The 12,327-nt window shown below is 37.1% G+C and overlaps 1 protein-coding gene across 3 annotated transcripts; it reads right to left on the bottom strand.

Annotated features, from left to right (window-relative positions):
* Positions 1-2,506: 2,506 nt before the first annotated feature.
* On the bottom strand, positions 2,507-12,327 carry LOC115430763 (probable global transcription activator SNF2L2). 3 transcript variants are annotated; one of them, XM_030150952.1, is made up of 6 exons: positions 11,975-12,327; positions 9,911-10,146; positions 9,279-9,384; positions 4,892-4,993; positions 4,534-4,678; positions 2,507-3,491 (listed from the first exon to the last, which is right to left on the bottom strand). In XM_030150952.1, the coding sequence occupies exons 1-6, from the start codon at positions 12,068-12,070 to the stop codon at positions 3,361-3,363; spliced, it is 816 nt and encodes a 271-aa protein (XP_030006812.1). In that variant the 5' UTR covers positions 12,071-12,327; the 3' UTR covers positions 2,507-3,360. The 3 variants fall into 3 exon arrangements, with proteins under 3 accessions (XP_030006812.1, XP_030006814.1, XP_030006813.1); XM_030150954.1 differs by having other exon boundaries at positions 12,171-12,326; XM_030150953.1 differs by lacking the exon at positions 11,975-12,327 and adding an exon at positions 10,250-11,610.

Here is a 12,327-nt window from a genome sequence, read left to right as displayed (position 1 = left end):
TCCACCACTCAACAAAATCATCTGCTGATCAAAAATGTTTAATACCTGTTGATCCACTAATCCTATCAATTCATGTAAATAATTAGTGTAAAATACATTTTGTCATCTTTTCATGGTCATCAGATATGACTCATTTGGATGTTCAGAGGCTCTGTAGTGAACGTGGAAACATCTTCTACAACATTGATTCACCAGTAAAACCCATCGAGTTGGATAATGGCAATGGATGGAGACACCTGGTTTATGTTCAGTTAATGACAGATTTGACTGAAAACGTCACTTTTTCTTCAGTTTGCTCTATTTCTGATATAATCACCTTCAACTTTAATTTGAGTTTTTATGAACATCTACATGATCAGTATAGTATAGTATATATATATTATCAGTATATTGCTCCTACCCACTTAGGTGCACTGATAAAAGCTTATGTTGCCCCTGGGTCTGGGGAATGTTGTCTGGTGGTCCCCAGACCTTGTACAAGACAATCCAGGCTCTTTTCATGGGTCGTTCCACGTTGGTGGAACATTCTACCAAGCACTACGAGAACAGAGGCATCCCTGAAGCTCCTGGAGACCCAGCTCTTCCGAGAGCACCTCCTGTCCTAGCACTGTCAGACATTCCATTTTAAATATTTTAATAGGGTTTTTCCCAGGATTATCACAGATTTTCCCAGGATTATCTCTGGACCTGCTGCGGTGGTCCTGCCTCTCTCCTGCCTTCACCATCATCACTCACTTATCCTCAACTGCCTCTGTGTGTCTCCCCCTACTCCGCCCTTCTCCCCCTCTCCCCCAGTCTCTATCTCTGTCGCTCTTTCTTTACCCTCTCTCTTTAACCCCAACTGGTCAAGGCAGGCGGCCATCCTCCAGGAGTCTGGGTCTGCTCCAGGTTTCTGCTGTTAAAGGGAAGTTTTTCCTCGCCACTGTCACCAGTCACAAGTGTTTGCTCCTGGAGGATTCTGTTGGTTTTCTGTAAATTGACTTAGAGTCTGGTTTTGACCAACTCTATATATAAAGTGTCATGAGATAACTTTTTTTGTTGTGATCTGGCGCTATATAAATAAAATTTGATTGATTGAGTGATTTGATTGGTTTTCCCCTGTAAGTCGCTTTGGAAAAAAGCGTCTGCCAAATGCATAAACATAAACATAAACATATATTAAATGTAGGAAAATACATGATTTTCACTGAAAACAATGCAAAAATACAGAAGATAATATTATAATAAATGGTGATAAATTATTGAAGAAAGGCTGAATAGAGAGAGGAATTCATCTGAGAACTGCCATAAAAGTAGCTTTGGGTCTTTAAGGGTTAAAACAAAAATGTGTGAACTCAATGAATATGAACTCTGGACATTCTTGTTTATAATCTTGTGGTATTATAAACCAAGCTTCAGGGTGAACATCCCAGAGTTTTACTTCAGATTTCACTTCTCTTTTATTAATTTTTCTGCCCACATGATGCCATATAGCTTTTATCATATGTTTTTCTGAAATGTATTATTGCCTTAAATGTTGTATGTGTATTCTCAGTACATTCCAGGTGTATGTATACACGCTTTGAGTTAGTGTTAATAGAATAGCACTATATAAAGCTAATCCATTATTATTATTAATTATTATTATTATTATTATTATTATCATTATTATTATATAGATGCATATATGTGATCACCGTGACCTTGCTACAACAATATATGAAATGATGCCATATATTTAAGATTAAACAACAAATAAGTTGTAAAATATGTTCTTAGGGTTGAATACAAGTGTCTGCTAAGTCAGTGAAAAACAATCTTGTGCCAACTAAAACAACTTTCATCTCATAACAACAGTTTTTAAGTTATTGATGACACAATCACAATATCGTACAAAAAAAACTGTCCAAGTCCAACCTAATTCACCCTATATTACTCTACACTCAGCAGTCAGTATATAAACACAGATCAACAGATTAAACTGTTTATGTATCTATGCGCTGTAATAACCACAACAGATAAATTACTGAGGGCCTGAACTTACAGGCTATTTGTCAGTCACTTATGTCGTGATATATGTGATTAAGCTTTACTCAGTTGAAAACCTTTAAAATGTAGGATGACTGGGTGACATAAACTGGCTGAGACATTAGCACAGATGGCATTATGACACGTGACGTATATAGCACTTGTGTCTGAATAACGATATGCCTGATCTTAATGGAAATGTCACATTATCTGCCCACATCTACATCTATATCTTATTTTCAGATTTGCATACAAGATATTTCATTAACTAAATAATACAGATCACAATGGGGAAATGGCATTACTAAAATTTGGGTCAAGACATAAATTAAATGTGAAACTCTTCCTTTTGCATGACCTTAATACACTTATGGCAGTTCTCTTGCACCACCTACTGGAAGATAGAAAAATACACATCACACACAGCATTTAAACTAACAAGAATCATGTTGATTGTGATGTCTATTTGTACTGCAATCTCCAAGAAATCAGCAAAAAGTGGAAATTTTTGGTAAAATTTATTTCTCAAGTGTTTAAGTGACACGTGTTTATAGGGATTGTCTTAACAACGATGTATTTAAATTTCCCCAACATCTGGGAGTGTAAATGAAAAGCAGTTTTACTTTTTCTTTTAGTTTTCCACACAAACAGTACAATATGTGAATATACTTCAGCACAAGGGATACAAATATTCAACTTGAGTACCCTTGATTAGACCCAAACGTATTCCATTTAAGTACCAGAAAAAGGCATACTGTCAGTATTTGTCATGTCACTTCGACCTCCCGCTGTGTTTTTAACCAAAGACATAGATGTATCATACCTAAACACACATTCACAGATTTTAAACAACCTTACAGCACTCATTTTCTTAGAAAAAAAAAACCTTTCTGTGTGCTTCAATTCTTTAGCCCTGAACACATCAACGTTGTCACCAGCGGGTGCTGCTCTAAAGGAGTCAGCTTCAAGAGAGATATACTATACGCATCATGCTCCAAGACATATGAAGGCATTTCATACAATCAAATATATTGATTAAAAACAGTCAGTGAAACTGGTTTGGACATAATATCTGCAGAAGCAATCACAGGGACTAAGGCATAAAAATCGTAAATTATAATGAGTGTAGAAGACAGGCTAAATAAAAAGAACAGCACAATGTGCAGCAAGACTTGTTTGGGTGGTGTATGAGTCATCTGAATGAAAAAGCACTCTTTCACAAGTGTGTTCCCTCCATTTATTTTCAAAGACCTTTCTTTTGCTTAGAAAATTAAGAAACCGATGACAGGGGACATAGCAGAGGACGGACATGTAAAGGAATATAAAAAGAAAAAAAACAGAGGGCCCTTCAGTTCAGCCTTCGTCTTTTGTGGTATTATCCTCTACATCCTCATCGCTGTCTAGATCACTGTGGAGACGCTTGGTCATTGGAGTTCTGCTTCTCTCCTTGTTCCCCTTCTTTACCTGGACTGGTAGTGATTTGACTGGTTACACAAAGAGAAAACAGGGATGACTCTCATGAAAAGCTCTTTTATTTATAATCTCAGAACAGCTGTCAGTGACACCGTATTTATTGTTTTGACTTTTTTAAATACACATACGTAGATACATACATATATACAGGGTGTCCCAAAAAATGTATACACACTTAAGCAGCTGATAACTCAATTGTTTGTTTTTTCTTTGCAGATTAAACCATTTGGAATTAATGATGGCAGCCAGACTAAACTCTGACGAAAGGTGAATAGAATTGAGAGTAGCCATTGAACGTGAATGCACGCAAGTATCAAGGGAATTGTTTCGTGATGTGTGCGATTCCATTGGTTGGCGTTGTCAGCAGTGTCTGGACCAGAACGGACGTCGGTTTGAGAACAGACAGTGACAAAACAATAAAATGATGTTTGTAAATTCTATTACATTTTGAAAATTAAATTAATTTTAAAAAACACCTACTTTACAATTATTTAAAGTATGTATACATTTTTTTGGGACACCCTGTATACATATATATATATATATATATATATATATATATATATATATATATATATATATATATATATATATACACATACATATATATATATATATATATATATATATATATATATATATATATATATATATATATATATATATATATATATATATATATTCGCATACACTGCAAAAATCTAAATCTTACCAAGTGTATTTTTCTCATTTCTAGTCAAAATATCTCATCAGACTTAAAATAAGACATAATCACCTAAAGAGTAACTTGGAAGTGAGATATAAAAACTTATTTTTAGACAATAGATCTTGAAAATCTTATTTCAAGAAATCTTACCAAGATAAATTTTACTTGCTCCATTAGCAGATTTTTTTGCTTAATTCAAGATTTTTTTTCCCTTAATTCTTAATTCTTTAGGTGATTATGTCGTATTTTAAGTGTGATGAGATATTTTGACTAGAAATGAGAAAAATACACTTGGTAAGATTTAGATTTTTGCAGTGTAGTCATGATGCTTGTCTTTAAATTCTCACCTGCTGAAGGGACAAATTGGTCTTCAGCTCTGCCGCCATTATCACTGTGACTGGCGCTCACTGTCTGTTTCTGCTCCTCATCTGTGACAATTCTCTGCCTCGCGCTCTCAAAAACAGACTTAATGACAATTGAATCCTCATAGATCTGCAGGGATAAATGGAGACACATCCACGTATGCACAAATGCAGACATAAACACATGAGCACACATTGAAAGACAATCAGAGCATGGGTTGTTGTTCAATAAATTAAAGATCCAAACCCACTTATTTCTACATTAACAAATCAAGACTGTGCTAGGGAGTGAGTAGAATAGAGACGGAAAAAAAAATATGGAAGAAAAAACTCCGGAGTTCACCTGAGAGCCTTCCAAGTTGTAAGTCTGAGCGTTGTGACACAGGAGGAAAATATCCTTTTCCAAATCGCCCACACTTCTGTACTTATGATTACGTACGCGCTCCTGTCAGAGAAAAAGGTCGGCATCATTACTTTGGTGAGAGTCATCTGACTGATATGAGAATGTCCTACAAGTCCTCAATGCACTGGAAACATTTACGACTTCTGATTCTGTCTGGAATGCACTCATGTTGGTTCATTTGCTGTTTAAAAGGCAGAAAACCAATGCTTAAAGACACAGAACTGGAAGTTAATTCAATGCTCAAGTTACTTACAAGCTGATGTAGATGTCTAATACTTTTCACCCAATATTTACACATTTTTTAGCTCATTTTGGGCCCCACCTAAGCCAAAAGTAAAACTAGTTTTGTGAATGTTGTTTATTTAGAGTAATAATAATAATAATAATAATAATAATACATTTTATTTATAAGCACCTTTCAAGACACCGTACAACAAGACAAAACAAACAATCCATAAAAATACAAAGAAATAAACAGATAGAATAGAATAGAATAGAATAGAAACACTTCAAGTGCAAAAAGACCATAAAAATATCACACAAAATACTAGAAAATATTGGCAATGTACAAAAACTACAAGTTAAAAATATTTTAAAATATATATATATACACTATTAAAAAACTATTAAATACTATAAAAAATATACAAAAAGTTAACTTTATAATACTTTCTCTTTTATTTATCATCTGTGTAAGCTTTACCAATGTTTTGTACAAAGATATTCTGTCAATGTTCCAAAATTATGTGAAATTATGTATTGATTATTGAAACACATAGTATTTTCTTTTTATGACAACATCTTAAACAAACCACAAACCAGAGAGAACGTAAAACATCTGAAGACTCTGAAAAGCCTCACAGCTCCGACTAAATCTGTTTAATGAAGCTTGAGTCGAAACTATTTACTCCAAAACATTTTTTAGCACTAGCCAAACATTTGAAGTGAAAATTAATAAGAAATCTGGTAATTATACTACAGATACTTTCACAGAAACACGGTTACCTGCGTCCTGTTAATTAACTGAGTATAGACGTTTCACTTTGCTATTTGCTTTTCCAGCTTTTCTCAAACAATAACATGCATTCAAACACTGAGGATTAAGGCCTGTTGTACAACTCAAAAAAATACCTTATTTGAAACTATAGTGATCTTTTCAATCTATGATTATTATTGACTCTGCTTTTCTATTAGGTATAAGAATGTGTATATTTTACAAAAAATCTTGGCTGGTTTCAGAGTGAATCATTTTATTATTTTAAGATGTAATATTACACATTTCTTTTTTCATCCCCACTGATGGTAAAGGAGGAATGCCACTGTTTTTCTTAATGCCATTATGGTTGAATAGTTGTTATTGTGTTTTATTGTTAATTGTGTATCATGTGTGTGTTTTATGTTGTTTAGACTTTGTATGGCTGCTACCTTGGCCAGGTCTCCCTTGCAAAAGAGATTCCTAATCTCAATGGGACTTCCTGGTTAAATAAAGGTAAAATAAAATAAAACAAGTGTTCAGAGAACACAAACCTCCGCCAAGCACCCCGAACGGTGTGCATGTGTGGACTGACTATTTCTTTTTAAATTAAACAGTTTCAAGGTTGTTCCATACAGCACAAAAAGTTGAAGCTTGGTACCAGTCATGTGTATGCCAAATTAGATTAAATTCCAATCAATATTTGTTGAGTTATAATGAAAAATGTGTTGTAAATGGGATTTTCAATGTTAGATTGAAATGTCCACAGAGTCCACATTCCACAGTGGATGTGGACAATTTTGTGCCAGATACAAGATATTGTTATAAGCTACGGGTGTATCAAATTGGAGGCTAATCGGAGTCATTAGAATTTTTTATGAATTTTCAAAAATTGCTCAATGATGAGAGAAAGGAAAATTTGAGATTTTGTGACCTTGCTGTGACCTTGGGCCTACTTGGCCCAAAATTTAATGGGTTGGTCCCTGGGCCTAGGCCTATCTGTGGGTACAATTTGGTAAACATGGTTGTAATAGTTTTCCTGTAAAGTTGCTAACAAACAAACAAACAAACAAACAAACAAACACGCAAACAAATACACAAAGCAAAGTGATCACAATACCTCCTGGTGCAGGTAATAAAAGGTGTTTCTACTAAACGAGCTTGTCAACAAGAGAACATTTTAACTGTTGTATCAGCTATTTCACAGGTTTTCTCACTAGTAGCGACATATACATGATATTATATATCACATGGCAGGTTCTTCAGTATTTAATACGCTGTGTGTGATATTCTAAAATGATTATCTACCAAATGTAATGTCACTCATGGATTAAATGCCCTAATGTTTACTATCTGTATGTTGAGTCATGTGACTAAAATTATTTGTTAAAGATAATTATAAATGAATCATTCAAAGCAATGATTTCCCATGTATAATAAACCATATACATCACACAGAAACCACCGCTGAATTAACACTACATCTCCACAGACTGTCACTGACTGAATAAAGTGTGATACTGATAATTTATACACATCCGTATTATGGTATTTTCTCCTTCATATGTAATCATATGATCTATACATGCCACATCATTCGAATAACATTATAGCTCTGTTAGCTTAGCTGTGTTTTTAGACAGAAACAGCCACAGTAAAACTGTAAATCACCTCTGTTTTTGTATGGTTTGTTTCGTCAGTAGCTGCTCTAAAGATATGAATAATCTGAACAAGGTCAAAATTGTCACAGTTTAGTCTGAACAGCAAACATAAAACCATAACGAATAGTAATTTTATACCTTCATAAGCTTCACAATCAAACTCACTAGTGGAGAAGAAATGCTGGGATTTTAGTATGAAATGTCATTCTGTTACTTTAGAGCTGTGTCTATTGGAGATTATATTTTCATCGTGGTTTGTTTGTTTGTTTGTTTGTTTTTTCGTTTGTTTGTTTTTTAGCAAGATAACTCAAAAAGTTATGAATGGACTTGGATGAAATTTTCAGGAAATGTTGATACAGGCACAAGGAACAAATGGGGGGGGGGGGGGGGGGGGGGCTGATCTGTCTTGGTGAAGGTCTGCGCTCTCTGAGTGCTTTTCTAGTTTTTATCACTGTCATTTGTCTTTGACTCTGAAGGTTGTTTGCTACTTGACATTGGTTGTCATTGCTATCGGAGACTGGCAGTGACTCACTACTCCCTCTAGTGGTCACATATATTCAGACTGACACAAAGGCCTGTGACTGAGAATAAATTCACCTCATACTATCTCTGCAGTACAGTGGATTATCATCTTTGACATAACATCAGAACTCTTAATTCTTAAGAGTTTAATGGTAATTTTAGAATCTCAAGTCCTTATATTTGAAACATATTTTAATTAGGGCCATCAAAATTAATGTGGATTAATCCATCTGCAGCAAATCCAATCTGATGAAACATTTTAATGCAATTAACTCATCTGCAGTGAATAAATGACTCTGAATGTCTCTGGCAACACATTTGGGGCAGTTTGTCCACGTAGAGTTACCGTGGCACATGTGCAAATGGGCAGTTGATCCGGTGGTGAACCAACCCATAAAGATGGAAGATGCTAAACAGCATGTTGGGCCTCTGGATGGAAATATGAGGACCAAATAAACAAAAATGGAACAGCTGACTGACAAAAAGTATTATACACACTCTGCAGGAGGGAGTTTTCTTTTCACCAAAGCACTTCCATCTTAAAATATCACTTTTACGCGAAGCATACATTAGTCGGGGATTCTGCTAGCACTCCGGCTAACGCGTCACCCAGCTGGCAACAAACCACCCTGACAGAACGGTGGGGCCTCAGTAAATCTACATCGGTCAAATTGACTGACACAATTGCCAAGTGGATTGCAACAAACTGCAGACCTATTAATATCGTCAAGGATACGAGCTTTACAAAGGTTTTGAAAGTTGCCTCTCATGCGAAATTATTAATATAGATTAAAAATGACTGATATTTAATCGTGATATATCTAAACTAATCCACAGCAACCCTTGGATTTTTCTGATTAAAATTTTAATCATTTGACAGCAATAATTCTAATCTTTTATGCTTGTACTTTGAGAGACCTCTGTACAAGAATTCCTGTGAAGCTGAACAAGTGTACAAACGGCAAATAAACTTTATCTTTATCTAGCTTTATCTTTAAAGTGGAAATCCAACATATAGGCTCTTTCAAGATAATATAATGAAATGCAGATCAGTGTCTTTTGATGTACCATGTATCTGTTGGAATTTCATTTTCCTTTTTTAAAATGGTTTTACTGCTGAACAGTGAATATTATCTGGCTCTGTGTTTGGGAGGCTTTTAATGACACGTACCCTGATCCTTCTGAAGTCCACAGGCTTTCGGATCAGCTCGTAGTACTCGGGTACCTCCTTCTTAGAGGGAAGTTGCACAAAGCCTTTACTGATCTGTCGACCCAATCTGGAAACACAAGGCACAGGTTCTTGAAGTGTCATTTTATGAAGAGCCTATCTGATCATCCTATCGGTATATCAGTAACACCTAGAGGAACCCCGAACAGCTGTTATTGCTCCCAGTGTTTTCTAGGACATCAGCTTGGCTTATTTCATTATCTGATTTGGTGAGCTCTGAGTTTCTCATTTTAGGATGAAAGGATTAGGTTATGACTCAATTACATTATCTCCAGCATCAAATATTGATTTCTGCCAATCATCAGTAATATATCTTCATATCTGTAGATGACAAGTCTCTACATTCTTAACAGGATTGTTACAGCAAGGGAAATGAAGCTCCAGTTCTGACACTACCTGGATGAAAGCAGCATATTCAGATATTAACATTAAATTATAGTTGATGAAGAAAAACATACTGAACATCACATTGTTTCATCTTAAAATCAAAATATATGTCTTATGTGGTATAAGCAGTGATGAGACTTTTGTCACTATAGTTTCATAACAGACCAACAGATTCTCAATGTCCTCACCCGTCCTTGTAGTTGATGACCATGTCCACCAGTGTGTTCAGCTGTCTGGTGAGCTCAGGTGGATTTGGGGGCATTTTCTCCACAGGTGGACGTCCTCGCTTCCTTTTGACCTTTTCGCCGGTTTCCTGTCCGGTCTGGACCTCTTTCTCTTTCTCTGCATGTTGATCACCTTTACGTTTCTTCAGACTGATGTCCTCCTCCATCTGCTCCAAGGAACCGTTCTCTCCTGCTTCAGGCTGCAAAGAGAAGGAAGCGGTGACCGAAAACATCTCACAAAGTCAAAGACAAGGCTTTACAGTGAGACGGATGAAACATTCAGTTTAAAAACCTATGCAGTACATGAATCACACGCAAGCCTGCCATGTCTGTTCAACCTCAGTGTGTAATAGGAGGAGAGAGGAGGTACTGTGATTGATCTGCAGTTGTGACTCCTCTATTTCCATTTATTTTGACTCTTGCTTTGACTTCATGAGACATTTCGGGTGCCACATACATTCGTCAGACCACATACTGGTGATATGATAAAAGACACAGCCGTGTTGCACTTCAGGAATGCAACGCCTAAACCCCTCGTATTTCAATCAGAATATGGCTTGTACTCAAATAGCCAGAGAGTTTATTTATTTATAATAATAGCATGTAGATTTGCATGGACTGGAGCGACTGCTGTGCTGCCTCTGCAAATTTAGCACAGATTATTTTATCGTGAGGCTTTGCTTTGATGTCAGATGAATACCAAAGAGATGCAGAATTGTATGCCAAATGTTATACCAGTGGAGACAATACAATTAGTATTGATATATATTTTCAATGGTTTGCACTTGCCTTTGTTAACGCAAATGTAATGCATTAATCATTGTGCGTTTGTGGTGTTTGACAAGCGTGTTTACTGCATCCACAGTTATTTTCATCGGTTTCATCACTCATTTTGAATATATGCTGCAACCACTGTATTCTCCACAAAGGCAATTAGAGGCCAGAAACATGAGTATGCATGCAGCAGGAGCAGCTACAGCAGTGGCAACAGCAGCAGCAGCAGCAGCAACAGCAACAGCAGCAGCATCGGCAGCAGCAGCAGCAGCAATCCGGCTTTGAAGAACACAGAAGAAATAGAGATGGCAATACAGGGCTAACCAATCCGAACAGAATATTGATGCATCAATCACACAGGCACACACAATGCATTCATTCAAAGGCACTCATATCACATGCATGCACTTGTGCAGATGTGCTGTGTGTCAAGGACAGACATCAAAGCACACTGGTTGTATTTTTGCACATGCACACAGTGGTAAGAGGAGCAGTAGGCTACAGTAGTACAATGCAGAATACAAAAAAAGTGCTAATTATCTGTAGAAGCAGATGTCAAGCATAGAAGCTCTTAATGATACGGTGAAGCAAGACGCATGGCTGCACTATCCAACTGAAAACATGGAAGAATTGACTGAGATGAGACAACAACACTACTACAGAGGTAACAAAAGAAATCCTGCTCATCATCGGTTCGGCTCAAATGTAGGCTTTGAAAGCCCCGCTACTCTCTAAGGGGCTGCAGTCGTTCCGGCGGAATACTGGAGGGATAGAGGGTAATCCTCAAAAAGATGTATAACACAGCTGAGAGCAGAGTGAATGGATGTTAGTGTGTGCATGTGATGCTCCATGCCTGTGCTATCTCCTAACAAGCCTGCCTCTTCCCTGACTAATCTGGCAAAGATTCCCTCTCATCTGTTACAAGACACACACACACACACACACACACCTACACAGTCCCTCTCTCACCCTGTTCACTCTCTCCCCCCCATACACACACACACACACACACACACACACACACACACACACACACACACACACACACAGAAACAGATAAACTCACAGACAGTCGCGCTCTTCCCTGGCACGCGCGCGCGCACACCCCCTCATCCTCCCCACACACATACACACATATACACACACACATACACACACACACACTCATTTTATCCATTTCTTCCTCTCTTCCCATGCGATGTACCCTGGCTGAATCCTGTGGCTGAGAAGAAAGACATGGAGGAGGATGTTTACCTGAGTGCAGTCTGCAGGCTGGCTATCAGGATCGGCTGCAGCTGTGGGGGAGAGAATTAGCAAGCCAGCATAGCGGCGAGCTGCTAGTCTCTTCATCAGCTGATCACTCAGAAGCAGAGCCCAGAAGGGGGGAGAATAAAAGCGCTATGTTTTCATATACAAATCAATGGGCTGGGGAAAAATATAAATGCCATACCCATCTTCTGTCTGCAGCTCTCCGAAGTCTTTTTCCTGACTCTGGAAGGCCCCAAGCTTGTCTCCCTCTGCATGTTTTTAATATCGACTAGCAGTTGCCAGACGGTTTTTTTCCCCTTCCTACCCCGCTGTTAAAGTTATCGGGTCCATTTTTTTTT

The sequence above is a fragment of the Sphaeramia orbicularis genome, chromosome 12 (assembly GCF_902148855.1).
Source record: "Sphaeramia orbicularis chromosome 12, fSphaOr1.1, whole genome shotgun sequence".
Taxonomy (NCBI): domain Eukaryota; kingdom Metazoa; phylum Chordata; class Actinopteri; order Kurtiformes; family Apogonidae; genus Sphaeramia; species Sphaeramia orbicularis.
The sequence above is the reverse complement of the archived record's forward strand: the minus strand, read 5'-3'. Positions and strand labels throughout refer to the sequence as shown.